This window comes from Canis lupus, chromosome 12 (assembly GCF_003254725.2).
Source record: "Canis lupus dingo isolate Sandy chromosome 12, ASM325472v2, whole genome shotgun sequence".
Classification (NCBI taxonomy): Eukaryota; Metazoa; Chordata; class Mammalia; order Carnivora; family Canidae; genus Canis; species Canis lupus.
Genome location: NC_064254.1, coordinates 72,673,514 through 72,698,044, shown reverse-complemented (window position 1 = coordinate 72,698,044; position 24,531 = coordinate 72,673,514). Strand labels below are relative to the sequence as shown.

The 24,531-nt window shown below is 51.1% G+C and overlaps 1 protein-coding gene, 1 long non-coding RNA gene and 1 pseudogene across 12 annotated transcripts in view; all 3 read right to left on the bottom strand.

The window, feature by feature from the left end:
* Window positions 1-1,642: 1,642 nt before the first annotated feature.
* On the bottom strand, window positions 1,643-5,371 carry LOC112658645 (uncharacterized). The gene is made up of 4 exons (XR_003135856.3): window positions 4,542-5,371; window positions 4,075-4,239; window positions 2,335-3,101; window positions 1,643-2,085 (listed from the first exon to the last, which is right to left on the bottom strand). It is a non-coding gene; the product is annotated as an uncharacterized LOC112658645 (long non-coding RNA).
* A 3,980-nt stretch (window positions 5,372-9,351) lies between these two features.
* The window catches only part of FAM120B (family with sequence similarity 120B), a 90,785-nt gene continuing 75,605 nt past the window's right edge, over window positions 9,352-24,531 (bottom strand). For 10 of the 11 annotated variants that reach the window (XM_035698014.2, XM_025444851.3, XM_035698009.2 and 7 more), the window contains one exon: window positions 9,352-10,303. In XM_035698014.2, the coding sequence (XP_035553907.2) occupies window positions 9,690-10,303 (614 nt within the window). In that variant the 3' untranslated portion in view covers window positions 9,352-9,689. Of the gene's footprint in view, window positions 10,304-11,284; window positions 11,387-24,531 lie in introns of all 11 variants that reach the window. The other variant, XR_003135852.3, reaches the window with a different exon arrangement.
* LOC112658643 (phosphatidylethanolamine-binding protein 1-like) lies at window positions 11,393-24,474 on the bottom strand (annotated as a pseudogene).

Here is a 24,531-nt window from a genome sequence, read left to right as displayed (position 1 = left end):
AGCAAGGACTGCGACTCGCCTGTGGTTCCCGGTGCCACTGAGCTGTGCTCCTGCACTGGGGGCTCCACGCGGGGCTCCCTGGGGAAGGAAGAGCCTCGTGCTGCTTGAGGGACTGTTAACCCGCTGCACGGACGTCCTCGCACGGGCCTCCCGTGGCTTGGGTCCTCCTTCCGAGCCGAGGAGACAGGCCCAGGGAGGACGAGTTCCTGGCCGACGGTCACACAGCCAGTCTGCAAGCCGGCCTGTGCAGCGGTCCTGTCGCTGGCCTTCCACGTCCTGACTGTGCTCATCCCGGCGGGTCAGCGCCAGGCTGCTCCCCCACCCGGGCCCTGGCGGGAAGACTGCTCAGAAAGCCGCAGTGGCTGGGGCCCGGGGAGGGGGCAGTGCAGCCCCGGGGCCTGGGCCATCCGAGGGAACCCTGCCGCCCTGGGAGACGTCCCTGCGGTGGCCTCGACGGCCCGGCACCAAGAACGGAGGGAGGACGTGGGTGAGAGGAGTGGTGGGAGGGCGCCCGGCCAGGAAGGACCCAGCACGTGGCCAGCAGGGCTAATGGGGCCACAGCCAGGCCGGTGGGACGAGGCTGCAGAGCGTGTATGCAGGGCCACCAGGCCGTGGCTCCTGTGCCCAAGGCCAGCCCTGCCACCCGCCCTGCGCAGTCCGGCCGAGTCGCCCGCCCCCTTCAGGGGGCACCTCCCGGCGGGAGCTGGGGTCTGCGGGCCATTCCTCCTGGTTGGTCCCATTCTTCGCTCTCCTGAGTCTCTTCCAGATGCCCGGTTTGTGTTCCCTGCACCTCCGGGCCGGCCGCACCCGTCAGCATGTGGGGCTGGGCGGAGGGCACGGGGTCCTGCGGGCGAGGCAGGGGGGCCCCAGCACGCGCTGCAACATCGCAGTGTGTTTGCCCCCCGCAGGGGCCGACCTGCTTCCCAGCGCGCGTGTGAACAGCTGTGCCCCCCCGCGGCCAGCAGCCGAGTCCATCGCCCTGGACGGAGCACAGCTGGGGGGTCGTGCAAGGTGGCGAGGCCTTGTCTCCCTGGGACCGTGACGTGGCACAAGCAGGCTGCCTGCCGGCAACTGAACACAGAAATGGGTGGGGGCATGGGGCACAGGGCACGGGCGTGCAAGGTCTGGGGGCCCGGACACAGCGCCCGGCGCTAGATGGTCAGCGGGTCTGTGCTTGGAAGGCGGCAGGGCCCACCGCCGGGGCTGGGGCCATGGAGCCTGCTGGTGCAGGGACCAGGCGGCCGGGGGGCTCCCGGCAGGGCTCAGTGGGGAGGACACGCGGGGGAGGACATGCGGGGGAGGACATGAGGGGGAGGGAACCACCGCGGCATCCCTACCCCTCAGCCATGGAGTCCAGGAAGCCACAGGAGGGAAGGGCTGGAGCCTGTCCTGGGAGGCTGCCCGGCTGTGGGCACCTGTGCGGCTGCTTGATGCGTGTGCGTGCACGTGTGTGCATCTCTGTGCACACCTGTGCGTGCTGCAGGGGCACGGAGGATGCCCAGGTCACACCGTGGGGTCCCGGGCTCCCCCATGAAGGCACAGAGGCCGTCAGCCTTGGCACAGGGCAAGGCTGGGATGGGTGGCCTGGGCTGCTCCCCGCCCCGCCCCTTACTTCCCCCTCCCACCCCCTCCCGCCCTCAGATCCCCGCACCAGGGGGCCCGTCCTGCTCCAGGTCCTAGGCCCAGTCAGACCCCGATGCCACCTGCGAGAGCTCAGTGGCGCTGAACAGCTGAGCAGCAGGTGCACCGAGGCCCGAGGAGGTTTACGTCGTAAGGAGGAGGGACCCAAGGCTGGGGTTCCGAGCGGCATCTCCCCGGGAACTGACCCTCAGGGAGACAAGGCTGCCACCTCCAAGGCGCAGCCCCCGCCCAGTGTCCCCCACGCAGGGCGGCCGGGCAGCGGGTCCGCGGGGAGGAGCCACTGCACAGGCCCAGGAAGCCGCCCACGGTTCGGTTCAATCTCCAATGAACCAACCAGGCCCGGGCCCACAGGTCCTGCCCTGGGGGTGCGTGGGGGGCGCGGGAGGGGCTGCCCCAGGGCACGAGCAAGCAGGGGTCTGCGGTCCGGGGCCTTCGGGTGTGATTCTGTGAAGGACAAAGTGGGGCCTGCGTGGCGGGCGAGGGGCCGTCCGTGTTGCCCCCACAGGCCCAGGAGCGTCCAGCGCCCAGGGGCGGGGGGTCCCCTCCCGGGCCCACAGGACGCCGGGGTCTGGGTGCCCCTCGCCCTCCGCAGGGACCCTGGGGACCATGTGTCAGGGCCGCAGGGTGCAGAAGGAGGGGAAGCCCGGGGCTTGGGTGGTGGAGGGCAAGGGGCCCCCCAGAGGCACTGCCCACCTTTCTTGCAGTGGAGCACCCCGATCCCTTCTGGCACACTCGTGGCTGTTGGGTCCTGATAAATGGAGTCTCTCCTTCCAGGGGATTCCTAGCGGGCCTTATTTCTGATTTTATACAGCCCCCCAAATTCTCTTACATGTTTGCACATTTCCTTCAGCTGTGTCCCTAGGGGTTTCGTGTGGTTCTGACACTGACACCAAGTCAGCTCCGGGGCCTCAACCCCCCGGGGAGGCAGTGGCACCGCGTGGCTTTCAGGTTGGGACACACCGTCGTGCCATTAAGGACGTGTTTATCAATCACTGTTTCACTGGGGGCATTTTAAAAAGAGAATGAACGTTGAATCCATCCAGTGTTTTGTCAGCATCTGTGGAGATGATCGTGTTCTTCCTTTTTGTTCTATTAAACGGTGGTTTACATCAGTAGGTCTGATATTGGGCTAGTCCTGCTCCACTGGAAAAAAACGCTTGGTCACAGTATATGCTCCTTTCCGCACACTGCCAGGTTAGATTTCCACCATTACTTATATATTAGATCAATCGATGCTCTTCTATTTACTGATTTCTTTGTTGTCAAAGTTCTGCTTGCTTCACTGAAACACACTGGAAGTTGAATCAGTATGTTGCACCCTGACACGCGGGACACGGAGTGTCAGTTACACCCCAAAAATAACCGAGGGGAGCTTTCTGCTTCCGTGCTTGGAACAGACGGGGAAGCGGCGCAGCCAGAACCGTACCCACGTGAGCTGGAAATGGGTCTTTGATGTGTGTCTGTTGGAAATGAAAAGATAAATGATACTGAGGGAGAAATTTATATTTTAATAGCAGGAGTTGTGTTTTTGGTAAAATTCCAAGTTTGATTGGCTCCCGGCACGTTTGTTGGTTAATTTGGAAGTTGTTTGGAGGCCAGATTTTAATTCTATTTAAAAAGCATTATTTTATGCTCATAAAATGTAATTTAATAAACAACAAAGAGTTTGCTGTATGAAGCTCAGGTTCCTACAAGACAAGGAAGGACTCCCTGCTGGACAAGCACCAGGAGGGCACTGCACATGGACACACACGCGTGCATGTGGACACCCAGAGGGAACGCAGGCGGACACACACGTGCACGTGTCCATGCCCAGATGGACATGCAGGTGCATATGAATGGGGCCCCAGAGAAGCTGGTGCGATTGGAGTTTGCAGGAGGGTTTGGGAGGACAGACCGCAGGTCACCCCAGGTGTGGGGAGGGGTGAGGGCCACTGCAGAGCTCAGGGTAAAGTGACCGTACGGGGGGAGTGGGGGACACTGAGACCACAGCAGTGACACTGGCCTCCGTGACTGAAGGGACTTTCTAAAATTAGCCACAAATGAGCCCTTAAGACCCTTAAAGGGGACTCCATGAAGTCCGGGGGCGGGGGGAGCAGTGGTGACTCGGGGCCTTCTTGCTTCCAGGCAGGAAGGGCCGTGGGAGGGCGTGGTGAGCTGCTCACTGTGACCCAAAGGGCAGCTCCCCCTCAGCCACGAGATCCCCAGGGACCCCAGGAATCCGCGCCTGAGGCCCAGAGGGCAGGGGGCTCCAGAGCCTGCAGGGGTGCAGCGGCGCCCCCAGACACACGCGCCGCCCTGGCCCAGAGGGAAGGCCCCGAGTCACAGCCCCACGGAAGCTGCTGCCGGGCCCAGGGGACAAGTGGGCTGCCCCTGCGCTGGGTCCAGTTCCCAGGACGCAACAAAGGTTTTGTCTCGCCCCAGACCTCTCACCCCTCGGCAGGTGACCGATGCCTCAGTGGAGGGGACACCTGCCTGCTTTGCGGACGGTCACCCAGGCAGGAAGCGGAGGACTCAGGAGGGCGCCTGCCCCGGGAGCCTCCAGGTGCAGGGAAAGCCCGACGGGCCCTGCCTGGTCAGCTCAACTCCCTGGGGCACCTGCTCACAGGACAGGAGAAGACCGGGCGGGGGGGGGGTGGGGGGGTGGGGGGGAGAGGGAGGAGGGGCGGGGGAGGGCAAGAAGGGGCAGGAAGGGGCGAGGGAGGGGCGGGAAGCGGCAGGAGAGCGGGAGAAGGGAAGAGGGGAACCTGCCTCTCAGTCCCGCCCCCGCCCTGCCCACCCCCCTCCTCTCCAGCCCCGCCCCGCCCCTTCCCAGGCCTCCCTCCCCTTCCCTCCCCTCCCCTCCCCTCCCCCAGGCCCCCTCCCCCACCACCATTCCGGAGCACAGATAAAAGAGAAACCTGAGCAGGGAATGTTTGTGGTGCCACCGCCAATCAAGGACTCTGTTGCCACGGTAACGGGGACACTTCATCAGCTCGGGAGCAGATGGTCAGTGAGCAACAGGCAGCATATGCTCCGTAAGCCCTGACACGGGCACAGATGGAGGGTGGGCAGGGCTCTCGGCGACGTGTCCCCTCTGCCTCTCGCTGGCTCTGTGCAGGCCGCCAGCGGTGGTGGGGCGCGGGGCCTGGCTCAGGGCTGCACCCGGGGGGCGCACATGCCGCTGCTCCTCGGGGTCCCCACGGGGTGGGGGGTGCATGGGCCGCTGCTCCTCGGGGGCCCCACCCGGGGGGCGCACAGGCTGTTTGCTCCTCAGGGTCCGCCCGGAGGGGGGGCACAGGCCACAGCTCCTGGGGCCCCCAATGAGCAGCCCTGCCGCCATCGGGCTGTCTGCGGCTCCCACCTCGTTTCCGTGGCTTTTCCAGAAGAAATCCAACATGTGGAGCATTTTCCAGGCGGGGGCAGAGATGGGCCCAGGGAGGAGAGGCGAGGGCTGAAATGCGACTCACACCAGGGCCACCGGCTCGCACGGGGCCCAGTGATGCTCCTCCCGCGCCCACAAGCCCATTTTAGTCCCTGCATCTGGCTTGGCCCCGTGAAGTGAGGTCGGATCTCAGGCTCCGCCGAGGCGCACAGACCAGCCCACGCTGGTGCACAGTCCGCAGCCGCGCAACTGAAGGTCCCAGAGACACCCTGGGTTCCCGGCCGGCCACCGGGTTGAGGGCTGGGGTCGCACGGTCACTGGGCACAGGGAGGCACCGTGTGTGGCCTGGGCGGGGAGCCCCACCACCAGGCAGGCGGGCACACTCCCCCCCCCCCCCCCCCCCCCCGTGCACAGGCGCGGAGCCGGGCCTGTGGCTCATCTCTGCGGGTCTGCAGGTTGGGCACATGTCTCACCCGCTGCGAGTGTGCGCAGAGCAGCGCCCACCGGCCCGGCCGCCCGGCTGCTGGGTGTGCCCGATGGTCCAGGGCTCGCTAACTCACTGTTCGCTGGCGTGGCTCTCAGGGCCTGTCCCTGGAGGGGACGTCCTGGGCAGCTTCCTCCCGAGTGGCCCGGGGAGGCCCCGGCGATGCCCCCAAGCTGCTTCCAGGTCAGACACCGCCAGCGACCTGCCAGCAGGAAGTGATCAGAAAGGTCAGGGTAGTTGTCCTTTCCAGGGCAAATTGGGAGACAACCTCAGTCTGTTTAAAAACAAAGGCCAATGGGCAGCCCCGGTGGCTCAGCGGTTTAGCGCCTGCCTTCGTCCCAGGTGGGATCCTGGAGACCCGGGATCGAGTCCCATGTCGGGCTCCCTGCGTGGAGCCTGCTTCCCCCTCTGCCTGGGTCTCTGCCTCTCTCTCTGTGTTTCTCATGGATAAATAAATAAAATCTTACAAAACAAAGCAAAAACAAAGGCCGGCCTCCTCCGGAGGCTGCCCCGGGCCACCTGCCAGGTGTGCACAAGGTGCTGGGGGCAGAGGCCACGTCTGTGCTCCCCTGGATTTACCAGCACGGAACAGCTCACAGGAGCCGACAGTCCCTCTGGGTGTTGTCCCTGAGGCTACTTACGTTATAACGTCCACGTCCGCATCCCTCCTGGTTAAGCCAGAACCAGAGGAACAGTCCAGGGAACAGGCCTCGACTCTCCGCGGGTCTGCAGGGGTCTTCGAGGAAGCGGGTGTGCCCCAGGAAATCGTCTGGATGAAAGCAGCGGCTGTGGCATTCGGTGGGTGGTGGCGAGCGGGCTGGGACGCCCCATGACCCTGGGGCCTCGCTGCGACACCACGAGGGCAGGACGATGGGTGGGGCTTCCGGGGGTCTCCCGCCCTCTGTGGTCTGCAGGAAGCCCACCTCCTGCACCCACGGGCAGGGTGACAGTGTGGACGGCACTCGGGGACCACCGCGGTGGGGACGGAGGGCACAGAACACCGCTTCTCTCCACGTGCACTTTGAGAATCAAAGGCAGGAACTCCCTGGCCCTACGCGTGCCAAGCGAGTCAACTGTGTCCCGGGCTGACGGGCCTTCTGAGGCCCTACAGGAAGGGCTACGGGTTCCAAGGTGTGTGTGGAGGACGTTTGTATTTCTGCTCGTCTCCACTGCTCTCGGTCTTGAGGGCCAGGCAGGGTGGGCCTGGGGCGATGGCCTCTGAGGAGCCCTTCTGTCACTTAAGAGCTGAGTGTCCCAGACACCCCTCCCCTCCAAGCTGCGCCACCACCGCCTGGGAGCCCTCCAGGGAAGCAGGACCCAGGCGTGAGGCCCAGAACTGGGCGGTCACAGAGGCTGCTGGCACAGGACACCCTGAGCGCCCCCCCACCGTCCAAGTCGTCTGGATGACCGTGCGAACGGACAGAAGGCTGCTGTGCCCGGGGTCTGTGGAGGCGCCGTGGGGCTTCCGCTCCCAGGTCTGGGGATGGCACCTGGCTGGCTAACCGCCTTCCCGCGGCTCAGAACACCTTTATGTTGTAATCTTTGTTCTCTCTTTTGGGCTTTGGAATTTTCAGTGACTATTATAGGTCTGGGGTGAGTCAGGAGCATACAGTAGGTGCTCAGGAAACAATGACCAAATTCCGTCCTTGGTGCTGATCACGTAAGACCAGAAGGTGGGGGGGCCTTTCTTTGCGCCAGAGCAACCACACATTTTTCTTTGGTTTCCTAGCAAACGCCACAGCCCTGACTGCAGGTGCCCGAACCGGTCACCGTGGCTGTGACGAGCCAGGGCCTGCCCCACGAGGCCCCCACGCGGCCCCCACGTGGCGCGCAGTCGTTGCTCAATCAGCGCGAGTGAGCGGAGCCACGACTCAGGGGTCCCAGGAGCCCCGGGAAGACGGCCCGACTACTGGGGGCCCCGGCGTTGGAAAGGCTAAGCTCGAGGGGGGTCAGACCACACAACACGGGCACAGATTCCTGCGTAAGGGCATCGGGCGGGACGTGGCCGCCGGGAGGGATGGTCTGCGCCCGCCCCGCTGGCCAGACACCGCCGGGCCCTCCTGGGGCGCAGGTTGGCGGCCGCTGGGCACGTCCCTCCCGGCTGCAGGAGTCTTCGCAGGAGGCCAAGTGCTGGCGGGCCCGGGTCTGGCGGCCACGAGGGACGGTCCCTGGGTGCCCCTGGTCGCGCCGCGCCCCGGGCCACACGCTCCTTCCCGCGATGCGCAGGGCCTCCGGGGGGGCCCACGCCCGCTCCCGGTCTGTGCCGCCCCAGATCCTGGCGCCCCAGGAGGCCGCCTCTCCCTCGGCCCCCGCGGGCCCTGCACACGATCCCCCTGGGAGTCTCCCTCTGGGCGATCGCCGGCCACCCGTGTGGGTGCTGCCCGCGGGAAGGCCGCACAGCTGGGGTGCTGCTGCTGGGGGCCGCCGTGCAAGAGCCCAGGGTGCTAGGGCTCCCCATGGCCTCCAGGCTACTGGGAGCCCCGGGCCACACAGAGCCCCCGGCCTCCCCCGTCGCCCCCGCACAAGTCCTGACGGACAAGGGGCCCAGCGGCCAGTGAGCGTCCCAGCGCCCAGTTCCTGGGGCCCCAGGGCTGTTAGCTGAGCACCGCGGGGGGTGACCTCTCCCACCCCACTTCGGGGTGCGGGACACGCGGCCACCCCTCACTGCCCTCGGCAAGGGATCTGGGGTGTTCCCGGGAGGGGGTGTGTGTGTTCCCGGGACAGGGGGTGTTCCTGGGATCGGGGTGCAGTGCGCTGGGGCTCGTCACCTGCTCTGCGAGGGCGGGTGGAGCTTATTTCCGTGGCTGACTCTCCTAACGTCCCCTCAACAAGTGCCGGGCTTTCCCAATGTGGGTACGCGGGGGGCTGTGGCTTGAAGCACTCGGTCCAATAAATAGATCGGCGGCTTAATGTACTAGAATTATTTTGCTTTTCCCATATTTTAAAGCTACAGGCACCGAGACAAGGGAGCGTGTGTCTCAAGCCATTTTGCGGGAACTTGGGGATTGAAGGCTGACCGGACACGGGACACCGGATGCCAGGGGCCGCCTGGGCACCAGGAGCAGAGCTCAGGTCCGTGTCATGCAGAATGGGGCAAGAAGACAAGGTGCACCAACTGCTAGCGAGAAAACAGAGTCCCCATGTGTTCCTAGAAGACATTCCTGGTCCCTGTTGGGTTCTATTAAAAGCTTGTAGGGGGATCCCTGGGTGGCGCAGCGGTTTAGCGTCTGTCTTCGGCCCAGGGCGTGATCCTGGAGACCCAGGATCGAATCCCACGTCGGGCTCCCGGTGCATGGAGCCTGCTTCTCCCTCTGCCTGTGTCTCTGCCTCTCTCTCTCTCTCTCTCTGTGTGACTATCATAAATAAATAAAAATTAAAAATAAAAAATAAAAAAATAAAAGCTTGTAGGGTTGTTGCCCCCCACACGGACCCTCCACTGGAGGGCGAAGGGCACTGAGGGCACAGAGACGTATGTGCCTGAACGTGAAGCTGAGGCCAGTGTGCCCTTGGGGGTCCCGCAGGGTCGTGGGGACCGAGACACGGTCAGGAGCATCAGGTGCCACAGGGCCTCTGACCTCTGCCTCTCCAGGCCTCCGGAAGGGGCTCCTGGGGACACCACACGCAAGTGAAGACCAATCTGTTTCCCGCGGCTGCGTCTGGTCTCCAGTGGGGTGCCCGGGGAGCCACACCCAATGCGCCGCAGGGTCAGGGACCGGGCGTGCTCTAGGGGCTGCCATGGGCCCGTGGTGATGGGCACGGGGAGGGTGTCCGCCTGCCCGGCTTGTGGGGGGCCCTGTCCCCGGGCACAGGGCTGGCCAGCCCACCGGGAGCTGCTGGGGACAGTGGAAACACCACTACCTGCTTCATCATCTACTTCCATTTTATTTACAGGACATCGGGGGATGAAAGCTGCACTGAGGAGCCTGACGCATGTGCGGGCAGCTACGGAGCCGTGCAGGAGCAGCGGCGGCGACTTGGGTTCCCAGGGGACTCAGTGAGGCCCCTATGTGGAGACCCTGGTGCCGGGCCCAGGGAGCGGGGGCTGGCCTTCGCGGGCCGCCGGAGGCCTCTCCCGGGGCAGGACGCTGACGGAGGTGCAAGCAGAGGGCAGGACAAAGGAGCGGGTCTCCACTGTCGCGGCCACAGCAGACGAGCCACTGATACGTGGCAGAGACCACAAGCGTGAGTCACAGGTCAGCATCAACACAAAAGGGGAGCAGAGCCGAGGACACTGTCGGCATGCTGGCCGCCTCCTTCGTGCACAGACGTGAGCACGGGAGATGGGGCCGCGCGTCCCAGTCTTGCACAAGCCACCAGGCCGGCGCCGCTTGCTCCAGATCTCACTCCGTCCCTGGCACAAACAGTATGCCACCCATCGTGCCCGTTCCCCAGGCGGCACTTCCGAGCCACCTGAACGAGGAACAGGCCCCTGTGCTGCGCCCCGACAGCCCCGAGAACTTTCCCAAGGGCCTGCCTGGACCGCCCAGAAAATAACTTGCTAAAACTTGCACAAGGGACACAAGGGCAGCGGCTCGAAGACACGGGGTCTGAGGGCAGGCGGGCAAGCCCAGGCCAGGCTGCGGCCCCCAGGAGCTGCCGCGGCCCGGCTGACACTGGGCCATCGTTTCTCGCTCTCTGCACAGGTGTCCACGTTAGCTGACGGTCAGAAGGTGGGATGGTCCACACAGCCGTGCGTCTGGGCAGGGCAGGCACTGTCTTGCTCGCCCTGGGCTCCGCCTGGTGGCCTGCTTTCCGGGGCCGTCCCTGCCCCGCTGCTGTGTCCTCCTCCCGCAGGCGGGCATCAGTTGGACCACCTGCAACACAAGTGTCGTGTGAGCGTCCCTGCCAAGTGCCTCCTGCACGCCAGCTCACAGCGGGGGGGGGGGGGGGGGGGTCAGGGGGCGGGGGTGGACCAGTCTCCCATCCCCAGGAGGGCAGGAGCGGCCGGGGTGTGCGTGCCTGTGCGCATGTGCGGCCCATTTGTGGGAGAGGAGACTGTGTGTCCCATGGGTGTCCCCCGCCTGATTCCACAATGAGCTGAGGGCACACCCTGAACTGAATGGAGGATGGTGGGTCGCTGCTGATCGTCACAGGTGCAGCCACGAAGCCCTGTCCTGACGCCACCGACCGACCGTGTGCCCCCCCCCCATGCACTCACTCACGTGGCCCCGAGTGCTGGCGCCCTCCACATTCTGGGGTCGTTCCCGCTCCCAGGACCCAGGGCACCGTGCTCCTGGCCTCTCCAGGCCTGCTGCGTGGTCTTGCCGAGATCGCCCCTTCTCACAAGTGGTGTGCAGGGCCTCAGCACGGCAGCATGTGCTCCCTGTGGGCCTGCACGGTGCAGGATGCTGCATGTGCACCCCTCCCTGACCCGGGGGGACTGACACAACCCTCAGGGGTGCCGTCCCACAGGCCGCGGGGCAGGAGCAGAGCCATGGCGAGCACTGGCTCCATGACGTCACACCCCAAGGTGCAGACACGGGCAGGCAGGGGCCTGGGTGGCGCCCGTCCCCCCCCGCCCCCGCCTCGTCCCTCGGGTTGTGGCCATCCCTGCTGAGGACACTGGCCTTGGCCCGTCGCCGGCCAGGCCCCTGCCCCCTTCTCCAGGCGTACTCCTCCGAGTAAGGAGCTGGGTCACCGTGCCCCTCGGGAGCCCTCGGGGGCGGCTCCACCCCCCACGCTGTCTTATTTCATTTACCATAATACCCCTGGGTCCACCCCTGCTGCTGCCAGTGGAGACCCTTTGTGTTACGGCTGAGCATCCTCCCTGCGAACACGTACCACACCCTCCTCACCGTTCATCTGTGGCGGGCAGCACTTGGGTTCTTTCCAGAACTTGGCTACTGTCCGTACTGCGGTGACCATGGGGATGCACACGTCTTTCTCAAATAGTGTTCCTGTTTTGTGTAAGCACCCAGGAAGAGAACTACTGGATCATATGACATTCCTATTTTTATTTTTTGGGGGGACCTCCATACTGTTTCCCACAGTGGCTGCACCAAATCACATCCCCCCAACACCGCACGAGGGTTCCTTCTAATTCCCATCCGTGCCATCACTTGTTACCTCTTGCCTTTTGGATTTTACCCATTCTAACAGATACAAGGTGATACCTCATCGTGGTTCTGATTGTATTTCCAGATGATTGGTGATGCTGAGCATCTGTTCATGTATCTGTTGGCCATTTGTATGTCTTCTTTGGGAAAGTGTCTAATTCAGGTCCTCTGCTCAGTTTTAAATTAGATTATTTGGAGGTTTTTTGGTGTTGAGTTGTGTAAGTTCTTTGTACATTTTGGATATGAGTATCAGATAGATCATTTGCAAATATCTTCTACTCAATAGGTTGCCTTTTTGTTTTGTTGATGGTTTTCTTCACTGTACAAAATCTTATTTTGGTGTAGTCTCAATTGTTTATTTTTGCTTTTATTTCCCTTGCCTGAGGACACCTATTTAGAAAAACATTTCTATGGCTGATATTGAAGAGATTACTGCCTAGGTTTTCTTCTATAAGTTTGATGGTTTCAGGTCTCACAGGTCTTTAGTCCATTTTCAGTTTATTTTTGTGTATGGTGTAAGAAAGTGGTCCAGTTTCATCCTTTTACAAGTGACCAGTTTTCCTAATGCCATTTATTGAAAAGACTTTTTCTCATTGTATTTTTCCCTTTGTCATAGATTAACTGGCCATATAACTGTGCGTTTATTTCTGGGCTATTTTGTTCCATCGATCCATCTGTCCATTTTTGTGCCACGGTCATACTATTCTGATTATTATACCTTTGTAGTATATCTGGAAATCTGGGGTTGTGATACCTCCAACATTGCACCTCTTTCTCAAGATTGCTTTGGCTATTCAGGATCTTTTGTGGTTCTGTACAAATTTTAATACTATTTTTTCTAGTTGTGTAAAAAAATGCTATTGGTATTTTAATAGGGAAAATTGAACCTGTAGACCTTAAAGCGGTATTAATTCTTCCAATCCATGAGCACAGCATATCATTCCATTTGTTTGTATCTTCTTCAATTTCTTTCATTAGTGTTTTATAGTTTTCAGAGTGTAGGTCTTTCAACCCCTTCATTAAAACCATTTATTCCTAGACATTTTATTCTTCTGGATGCAATTGTAAATAGAACTTTTTTCTTGATTTCTCTTTTTTTCTATTTCATTATTACTGTATGCAACAGAATTTTGTACGTTCATTTTGTGTTCTGCAACTTTACTGAATTTACTTACTAGGTCAGAAAGTTTTTGGTGGAATCTTTAGGTTTTTCTATGTAGAACACGTGGTCTGCAAATACTGACAGTTTTACTACTTCCTTACCAAAGTGTATGCCTTTTATTTCTTTCTGTTGTCTAATTGTTGTGGCTAGGATTTCTAGTACTTTGTTGAATAAAAGTTGCAAAACCAGACATCCTGTCTTGATGTTAGGAGAAAAGCTCTGTTTTCACCACTGAGTATGACGTTAGCAGTGGGTTTGTCACATATGGACTTTATTATGGTGATGTTCCCTAAAGACTCACTTTGTTGAGTTTTTATCATGAAGAGATGTTGAATGTTGTCAAAAGTTTTTCTCTGCATCTAGTGAGAAGATCATATGATTTTTGTTTTGTTAATGTGATACATTGTGTGTTTACTGATTTGTGGATATTGAACCATCTTTGCATCCCTGAAATAAATCCCATTTGACTGTGCTGAATGATACTTTTTTTTTAAAGATTTTATTTATTCATGAGACACAGAGAGAGAGAGAGAGAGAGAGAGAGGCAGAGACACAGGCATCAGGCTCCCTGCAGGGAGCCCAATGCAGGACTCGATCCCAGGACCCCGGGATCACGCCCTGGGCCGAGGGCGGACGCTCAACCACTGAGCCCCCCAGCTGTCCCTAAATGATCCTTTTAACATATTGTTAAGTTCAGTTTGCTAATATCTTGTTGAGAATTTTTTCATCTAGGAAAACTGGCCTACAGTTTACAGTTCATCAGGAATACTGGCCTACAGTTTTCTTTTTTTGTAATGTCTTTGTCTGGTTTTGGTATAAGGATAATGGTATAAGGATAATGCTGGACTCATAAAAATGTATTTGAAACCTTTTATTTTATTTTTCGAATAGTTTGAGAAAAATAGTCATTAACTCTTCTTTAAATGAGTGATAGAATGCATCTCTGGATTCCGTCAATTCACCTGGTCCTGCACTTTTGTTTAAAGGGGGTTTTTTGATTACCAATTCAATTTTGTTACTAGTAACTGGTCTGTTCAGATTTTCTTTCTTACTGATTCAATTTGGAAGATTTATGTTTCTAGGAATGTAACCATTTCTTGTAGGTTGTTCAATATGTTGGCATAAAAAATTTTAATACTATTCTCTTATAACTCGTATTTTTGTGGTGTCAGTTATTACTTCTACTTCATTTCTGATTTTATTTGGATCCTCTCCTTTTCTTGATAAATCTGGCCAAAGGTTATCTCTTAAGAACCAGCTCTCAGTTTCACTGATCTTTTCTGGAGTTTATTTTTAGTCTCTATTTATTTTCACTCTGATCTTTATTATTTCTTTCCTTCTCCTAAGTCCAGAATTTCTTCTTTTTCTAGTTCCTTTAGGTGTTAGGTTAGCCTGATTTTCCTTGTTTCTTGATGTGGGTCTGTATTGCTATAAGTTCCCCTCTCAGAATTGCTTGTGCAACATCCCAAAAACTTAGGACCATTATGTTTCATTTTCATTTGTCTCCATGTATTTTTTTATTTCCTTTTTGATTTTTTGTTGACCCACTGGTTGCTTAGTATCATATTGTTTAACCTCCACATGTTTGTTTTTGTCCAGTTTTTTCCCCTTGTCATCGACATCTAGTTTCATACCACTGTGGGTGGAAAAGATGCTTGACATGATTTTTAATCTTTTAAAATTTATTGAGACTTGTTCTATGGCCTAACATGCGATTTATCCTGGAGAATGTTCCATTGGCACTTGAAAATAATGTGTATTTTGCTTTTGGATGAAATGTTCTGTTTTATCTGTGAAGTCCATCTGGTCTAATGTGCCATTCAAAGAAAGGTTTCCTTATTGATTTTCTGCCTGGATGATCTATCCATGATGTGAGTGGGGTGTTAAAGCCCCCTACCATTATTGTAGTACTGTCCACTTCTCCTCTCACGTGTTAGTATGTGGTTTATGTATTTAGGTGCTCTAATGTTCACCATATAACTATTTACAATTGTTATACCCTCTTGTTGAATTGATCCCTTTATCGTTATGTAATGCCCTTCCTTTGTTTGTTACAGTCCTTGTTTTAAAGTTAATTTTTCCCAAGTACTGCTACCTCAATTTTTTTTTTCACTTTCATTCTCATGGAATATCTTTATCCGTCTCTTCACTTTCAGTCTGCATGTGTCTTTAGATGGAAGGGAGTCCTTGTAGGCAGCATATAGATGGGTCTTGTTTTTATCCATTCCATCACTTTGTGTCTTTTAATAGGAGAATTTAGACCATTTACATTAAAAACTTATTTATACATTATGTACTCATTGCCATTTTGTTGTTTTCAGGTTGTTTTTGCAGTGTTTTCCTGGTTCTTCTCTTGCTCTACTTGTGACTGATGACTTTCTTTACTGTTAGTCTTGTTTTTATCTTCACTTTTTGTATATCTATTATAAATTTTTGGTTTGTAGTTACCACAAGGTTCACATATACCATCCTCAGTATATAGGAGTTTATATTACATTGGTTACTTATATCCAAATACATTCTAAAAGAACTTTATTTTTACTCCTCCTCCAGGCTTTATGTGTATGTTGTCATATTTTATATCTCTTTGTGAGTCCCCTTTCCTTTCATAATTTTCTCACTTCTAATCAGAACTGTTTCTTTTCCACTTAAAGAAGTCCCTTTAACATTTCCTGTAAGGCCAGTTTAGTAGTGATGGACTCCTTTAACTTGTTTGTCTGGGAAACTCTCTCTCTTCTTCTATTCTGAATGACAGTCTTGTTGGATAAAGTATTTTTGGTTGCAGTTTTTTTTTTTTTTTTTTTTTTAACTTTTAACACTTTGACTATAGCATGCCACTCCCTTCTGGTTTGCAAAGTTTCTACTTAAAATCAGCCAACAGTCTTATGGGGTTTCCCTAGTATGTAACTAGTTTCTTCCATTGCTGCTTTTAAAACTCCCCTTATTTTTAACCTTTACCATATTATTTATTGTGTGTTGTAGTGGGCCTCTTTGGATACATTCTATTTGGAACTCTGTGATTCCTGAACCTTGATGTCTGCTTCCTTCCCCAGGTTAGGGCAGTTTTCAATTATTTCTTTAACTTCTCTGACCCTTGTTTTAAAAAATAAATTTATTTTTTATTGGTGTTCAATTTGCCCACATATAGCATAACACCCAGTGCTCATCCCATCAAGTGCCCCCCTCAGTGCCCATCACCCAGTCACTCCCACCCCCTGCCCACCTCCCTCCCTATCACCCCTAGTTCGTTTCCCAGAGTTAGGAGTCTCTCATGTTCCATCTCCCTTTCTGATATTTCCCACTCATTTTTTTCTCCTTTCCCTTTTATTCCCTTTCACTATTTTTTATATTCCCCAAATGAAAGAGACCATAAAATGTTTGTCCTTCTCCGATTGACTTATTTCACTCAGCATAATACCCTCCAGTTCCATCCACGTCGAAGCAAATGGTGGGTATTTGTCATTTCTAATGACTAATATTGTACACATAGACCACAGCTTCTTTATCCATTCGTCTTTCGATGGACACTGAGGCTCCTTCCAATAGTTTGGCTATTGTTCTCTGACCCTTTCTTACTGTCTTTCCTTCTAGACTCCTATAATGAAAATATTTGTTTGATGTTGTTCCAAAAGATCTTTTAAGCTATCCTCATTTAAAAATTTTCTTTCTGTTCAACTTGGGTGCTTTCCATTTCCCTTATCTTCCAGATTGCTGATCTGTTCTGCATCTTCCAATCTGCAGCCGATTCCCACTAGTATGTTTTTCATTTCAGTTACTGTATTCTTCAACTGTTTTTTTTTTTTCTATCTCTTGTTGAAGTTCTCACTGAGTTCATCCACTGTTTTGTACAGTCCAGTGAGCATCTTTAAGCCATTACTCTGAACTCTTTATTGGGTATATTGCTTATCTCTTTACATGTGCAATCTACTTATGTCTGTGAATCTAAAGTGAATCTCTCATAGAGAACCTATGTCAGATTTTTAAAAAATCTCTTCTGCCAAACTCTTTTGACTAGAGAGTTTAATAAATTTAAAATTCAATAGCATACACAAACTCTGCTCTGAGGTTTCTCAAAAAATTTAAAATAAAGCTACCTTATGACCCAGCACTACACTACTAGATGTTTATCCAAAGGATATAAACATAGCGATTTGAAGGGGCACTTGCACCCCAATGTTCATAGCAGCAGTGTCCATAATAGCCAAACTGTGGAGAAGCCCACATGTCCATTGACAAACTGAAGGTCCCTGGAGCGGAGAGGGGATGGTGGATGGGTTAACTGGGTGATGGGCATTAAGGTGGGCACTTGATGTAATGAGCACTGGGTGTTATATGTAACTGTTGAATCACTGAATTTTACCTCTGAAACTAATAATACATTCTATGTTAATTAAATTGAATTTAAATAAAAAAATTTAAAAAGTCCCAAAACTCTGCTCTTAAGTCTTCAGCTCCATGCTGACCTGTTACTGAAGTCACAATTTGCATTTTTTATACACTGTATGCCCAATAACATATAATAAAAATTGAATTTTTATGTGTTTGTCTTTCAAATCATGTAGAAAATAAAAGGTGTAATAATAGACCAAAATTGCAATATTGGCTTTGTAAGTACACATGCATTTATCTTGTGTGTCCTTTCATTTTATCCTGAAGGTTACCCTTTAGTACCTTTTGCATGGCAGGTCTTATGGTAATGACTTCCTTTACTTTATGTTTATCAGAGAATGTCCTTATTTCCCCTTCATTTTTTTCATCCACAAGTTTTTATTTTTATTCAACTATAAGCAAACAGCAAAACTAACACAACATTCCATTTCAGATTGGCTTTTCTTACACAGATGAAGAGTGACCAGGTTAAGAGGCACAGACTTCAGGATTTCTGACCCCTTCTCACCCAGCCCTGCAGCTCATCTAGAAGGCCACACCTTACCCACAAAGTGACTCCCTATTGCTTTTACCAGTACTGACGAGACCCCGCCCCCCACCTGCCTGTAACCAGTCTGAGAGGTACCAGCTCTCTACAGTGGTCTCGGGAAGAGACATAGCCATGAAAACACGATGCACAAGTGCTGTCACATGCACAATTCTGGTCTCAAGCTCACAAGGGCAGAGGCAATTAATCTTTTTTTTTTTTTTTAATGGCCCTTAAAGATCCTTTGATGTCCTGCTCCATTACTGCAGATCTAGTCTTTTTACCTGAATTTTTTCTTTAAATTCTTGGTCGCTATTCTTATGTTAACAATTTGATGACCACATCCTAGTACCAAAATATACCCCCAAATGGAGTTCAAATTTTATCAAAACATAAACTGGGGTGTGACCATCTAGGGTTGTAAAGAACAGGCATAAGGAAAAGTCTTATCTCATTATCTCATTAATGCTCAGGCCTCGCCTGTGAGAATGGGTATCAGTTGAGGACACTGCTTGAGATTTCTGGGACAGCCTCTGTCTCCTGGCATTCACCTTCTGCCCAGATAGCTGCTCAGAGTTTGGGCACACAGTCGTCCCATTCAGCCTGATAACACATGCCAGTCACCAGGGACCTGAGCTTGTACTTTTTGCAGAAAGAAGCCATTTTGAATTTGCCATGGTGGTCTCCAGGTCAGTTGCTGAGAATGCACTCTCATGCTTCAGTGACCCATTCTGCTCATAAAGCAACCTTGGGAGGCCCAGGGCCAACATAACTGGAGAGAACTGTGCTGCTGCTGCTATCGTTGACCTTCATGTTGACCACCAGGAAATGAGGCCATTCCCTGTATTTGGGGTCCTGCCTGATGGGAGCATCCAGATCTGCCGTGACCTGGATCAAGGCCATCCCATGCAACACTGGTGGGCTGGTTCTTAACCTGGGTGGGCAGCAGCACTTTGCCCAGTTCATTGACCTCTGCCCCAGTGTATTTGCTCTGCAGCAGATGCTGTGACTGCTCGTTCATTTCCTGCAGGCTCAAAGGCCCGACCACTTGCTGAGGTCCACCAGCATCATGGGGCTGAGTTGGGCATTCCCCAGGGCAGTCACAGGAGGTAAGGTACAGGGCTGTAGCACCAACTCTGAGTGATCCACAAACTGTCTCCCTCATTTTTGAAGGACAGTTTGGCCAGATATTGAACTTTCAGTAGGAAGTTTTTTTTCTTTCAGCACTTTGTATCAACCCACTGCCTTCTGGCCAATGAGGTTTTGGATAATAAGTTTATTGAAGATCTGTTGTATCTCGAGTAACTTCTCTCTTGCTGCTTTCAAGATTCTGTCTTTATCTCTGGCCCTTGATAGTTTGATTATGATGTATTTTGGTGTGGGTTGAATTTTTTCTATTTAGTTTGTTGAGCTTCCTGGATTTGTAGGTTCATGTCTCTCATCAAATTCAGCAAGTATTCAGCCATCATTTCCTCAGATATTCTTTTTACCTTTATCTTCTCATTCTGAGACTCACAATGCATATGTTGGTTTGCTTGCTGGTACTATGCAAGTCCCTAAAACTCTGTTCACTTTTCTCGGTTCACCATTCTTTTTGTTTCTCAGGCTTAATAACTTCAATTGCCCCATCTTCTAGTTCACGATTCTTTCTCTGCCCACTCAAAGCTGCTTTTGAACCCCTCTAGAAAATATTTCATTTCAGTCATTATACCTTTCAGCTCCAGAAACCTTTTCAATTTTTATAATCTTTGTATCTCTTGATTTTCTCAGTTTGTTCCTTGTTTTCTTCTGTTTATGTCTTTAGATCTTTGAGCATCTTTAAGTCTTATCTATTAAATATGACATCTGGGCTTCCTCAGGGACAGTTTCTGTCCTCTTACTTTGTCCCTCTGAATGGGCCATGCTTACATATTTCTTTGTATGCCTTATGATTTTTGTTGTTGCTGCAAACTGGACATTATAAAAATTGAATCATACTGTTCTACCTCTGGAAATCAGATTCTCCCCATCTCCTAGTGTTTGCGGTTTATTGTTGTCTCTGCTGGAGATCAGCCTGAGGGGAAAGCCTCAGGTCTTCTCACATCTTTTCTGAGCCTCCACCATTCCCTGGCCAAGCATGGTGGTTTTTTAAAGTCCCCTGCATGTGCAGTTGTTTTTGAATGTCCTGATTCTTAAGTGTCTGGCTCCCAAAAAAGCAAGAAGTTGGGGGAAGGATGCCCATTCACATGTGCTGCCCCATTCAATGCTATGAAAGATATGTCAACCAGTGGAGGTTGGAACAATGGTGGCCAGACTCTCTGCTTGCATCTCAGCAATCAAAAACAGCAACCACTACACAGAAGCCTGGTATTTAGACAAGGTCCTCATTGTTCACCCTGGCTCCAGCAAGGTACCCTCGGAATGTGTGCATGGCTGTCTGCCATGGGGCTGGAGGATGGGCAGCCAAAAATGATGGAAATTAACCACAATTTACCAGCCACACTATCCCCAGGGAACTGCAAGCCTTCAGGCTCCAGACTGTTCCAAAAAGGCTCCTTTAGACAGCTTCTGGCAGTACAATTGTTGTGCAGGTGGAGAGATGGATTTCTAGTGCTTACTATGCCCTATCTACACTGATGGCTGCCCTCTCACTAATTTTTTAATGTAGTACTGTTATTATGCTTTCTAGAAGTGATTTTGATTACCTTAATAAATATTTAGAATAGTGGATTAAATTCCAAGTGAAATATTTTTGCTTTTTATTTTTTCTGTTGTTGATTTCTGGTTATTTTCTTGTGTATTGAAAATATAGCATTGTGATTTCTACTTTTCACTAAATTGGTTGGGATTTACTTTGGAGCCAAATACATGGTTAGATTTTTGAACTGTCCATTTGTGGAAAATAAGGTAAACAAAATTACATATACTGCTCTGTATATTTCTATCAGAATAAACTTGTTAGTGGACTTGTTCAAGTATATGTCACTATTTCTGGTCTATTTGATCTGCTCATTTCTGAACAGTCCCTATCCCTGGGTCTATTTCTCCTTGCATTTTGCCTAATGACATCGGTGCACAAAGAGTATGACAGACGTTTACATATCTATCATTTATTCATCCAACCATCCACCCACCCATCCATCATCAAATCTACCTTCATCCAGCATATATCCCTATATTTTACACACATATAAACTTATTATTCTAAAAACATCAAGATTTATTTCAATTCTATCCCCTCTTTATAACAAGATACAAAACTTTTAAGTTTACTTTTTCTTTTTATCTTATTTTAGGCAAAGTTTGCCTTTTCTTTTCTTTTTAACTTATTCCCCAGAACCAGTCCTCACTTTCCTTGTGATGATCTGGGATTTTAGTCAATTGTGTTTGCATATTTGCTTTCTTACAGTTAATAACTGTTTAGCAATAACCACATTTTATTAATTTCTTTGTTCAATACTGTTTCTTATAGCCCACGAATTCATGTTTGATGAAGTGTTCCTTTTGCTAGAGTATACCTATTTTCTTTTGTAAAGGATCTGTGAGTCAGACTTTTCGGATTCGTGAAAATGTGTTAATTTTTCCTCTTATGCTAGAATGCTAATTTGGCTGACTATAGGTTTCTGGACTCAAAATTATTTTTCTACAAAGGAAAACAAAGGAATAATGTGATTTCTGGAGAGGGTTCTGTGAGGTGGGAGAATGTAGCTGATGCTCAACAGTAAGGGGGGCCTGTATCTTGAAGCAGTGATGGGGGGCTGAGTACAGCTGCGCCTTGTCTCAGGCTGAGAGCATGGCCTGTCTGTCCATATGAGTAGGTGAGAAAATAGATACTACCTCTGTTATTATGGATTTGTCCACTTCTCCTGGTATTTGGTTATGAATCTAGATGGTGCATAGATGCTTGGGGGGGGGAGAACAAATGTGGCTACAGGAATGTACAGAAAGCAAAGCTGTCAGCTGTGAGTATGATGAAGAGGAAGTGCTGGAAGGCTAGTGATGGTGGGGGTATGCAGCACCTGGACAGCAGGAAACAATGGAAGATGACCAAGCACTCACCGAGGTCAGGGAGCATGAATTTAAGTTGAAACTAGTAAGCTTGACTGTGGGTCTTTCTCTAGCCATATCCCAAATGCATAGGATTGAGTTTAACTTGGGCTTGTGGTTTTACCTCATAAACATAATAAAATGAGAAAGGCAGAGTAGTCAAGAGTATATAAATGAAGTCACTTTGATAGTGACCATGGAAGATAGTTAAGGGAGGACAAGAAGGGGTATGGGGTTCAATGAACGACGTTGGACCAATGGACTGGGAGTTCCTGATCAGATCAAAGGATCACCTGGACCTGTACTGAGCTGTGTGGTTGGAGTGTTTGAAACTGAAGTTGTGGAGCAGTTGAGCCACTGGGAATGATAAGGTCAAGGTGGAAGACCACATTGCTGGGACAGCAGGTCAAGGATTTGGTATCAGGGAAGGACTATCTACAACCGATTAAAATCACCAAAATTATAAGATTCATGGTGGGAAGAGTGCTAGGGAGCCAGGAGCCAAAATCTTGAAGAATCTGAAGGACAATGGCAGGGTAGGTGGTGGTAGCGTCAGATGACAGGAGATTTAAAGTTTGTGGTTTTAGTATTTTCCCAAAATGGCCAGAGCAATACATTTAGTCTCCTATGCTCTTGTGGAGGCCCCCTCCTTCATGTTCACCTGAATTTGGACAGGCCTTTTTGGCTGCCTTGATGAACAGAATAGAGCAGCAGAGCTCATGAATGACTCATGAAGCTCGGTTACAAATGGTGACATGGCTTCTGCCTGGGTCTTTAGCTCTTGGGTATCCAATTACCACACTGGAAAGAAGCCCAAACTAGTCCCTGGGGACCAATGGAGAGGCTCATGTGGAGAGAAACTGAGGCCCCAGGCTAAGAGGTATAGCATAAGCCAAAGATGTGAATGAATAGAACTTTGTAGGACTTTGTGTTTCCCAGCTGGGGCCCAGGCACAGTGGAGCAGAGCCAAGCTGTGAGCATACAAGATGGATGTTTCATTCCACCAAGGCTTGTGATGGTTCACCAGGTCGTGCTGCTTACTACTAGAACAAACTGGAAGCACGAATGAGGAACGCGAACGTATAGGAGTAACAGCTACGTTAAGGGACTGCCAGGTCTGCCAGAGAAAGGTAAACAGCCAGACAAGAGCTGTTGAAGGCAGAGGGGGCTTCACTGTCCATACATATGCAGCTTCAGAAGTCACAGTGAGAGGGAGACTATGATGGCAGCAGTGGCCATATTAGGAAGAGTGTGAATTCCAGATATTTTTGTGTGTTTTTTTTTGTGGCTCCATACATCGTTGTTCCCAACAGACTTTTGTCAGGACTTGGGGAAATGGAGAAATCAAGGATGATGCCTAGGTTTCTTTCTTTCTTTTTTTTTTTTTAATATTTTATTTATGAGAGAGAGAGAGAGAGAGAGAGGCAGAGACACAGGCAGAGGGAGAAGCAGGCTCCATGCAGGGAGCCCGACGTGGGACTTGATCCCAGGACTCCAGGATCACACCCTGAGCTGAAGGCAGATGCTCAACCGCTGAGTCACCCAGGGGTCCCGATGCCTAGTTCTATGTGAATAATGATTTCCAAAATGAGGAAGCCAGGAAGAAGGAAATGGTAAAAATACCTGCCATGTACATGAACATCAAAGATTTAATACCCACAAAATGAAAAAAGGCCAAATCAATATAAAAAATCATCAAAGAAAAATTTGGCCAAGGATATAAATAAGTAGTTATTAACAAAGAGAATTACAAATGACCAAGAAGTATATGAAAAAAAATAAGCTTCACGGATACTCAGAAATGCATACTAAATTTGTATTGTGTTTTTTCTGACCACAGATGGCAAAAATTAAAAGGACCAAAAACCTGCATACACCGAGGAAGTGGATTGGCCGGCTCTCTTGTGCGTAGTGAGAGCTAACCAGTGAGAGGAGTAGAGGAGATGGCGACTCCAGGTTAGAAGGCGATGTGACAACACCCAGCAACTCCACAGCTCTCAGTCTGCACAAGCAGGCAGTTCCAATCTTATACGTTGTCTATGGAGCCCATCAGGACTTCTGGTCAAAAGAATTAGCTCTTGGGTATCCAATTACCACACTGGACCCCTCTCAAATTACTTTTTCCCTTGATTATAAAAACATATTTTCTAACAAAACAGAAATGCAGGAAATGACCAGTCTTTTTAAATTTCTTCCCCACCTCAAAGATAACCACTGTTACTCAGTCTGATGCTTACATATCTGTTTCATACACATCTCAATTCTAGGCTCGCTTTTGTTGTTGTTATTGTTGTTCTTTGACCAGCTTTATTGAGGTATGATTGACAAACAAAAACCTGAATATATTTATATATTTCTTTAAGTTCAACTGCTTTAGATTTCACATACAAGTGGTATCATTCAATATTTGTCTGTGTCTGGCTTGTTTCACTTAGCATAGCGTCCTCTAAGACCATCCACATAGTCACAAATGGCAGGATTTCCTTCTTTTTTATGGCTACAATCTGTGTATATGTACCACAATTTATCTGTTCATCTGTTCATGACACTTAGGTTGTTTCTACATTGGCTACTGTGAATAATGCTGCAGTGAACAGCAGCATTTCTTTGAGATACCGATTTCCTTTCCTTTGGATACATATATCAGAAGTAGGCCTGCTGGACCATACGATATTTCATTTTTAATTTTTGAGGAACCGCCATACTGTTTTCGACAGTGGCTCTAACCATTTACTTTCCATCCATGGTACACGAGGGTTCCTTGTTCTCCACATCTTTACCAATGCTCCTTGTCTCTTGTCTCTTTGATGATGGCCATTCTAACAGGTATGAAGTAATATCTCACTGTGGTTTTGATTTGCATTTCCCTGATGATGAGTAATG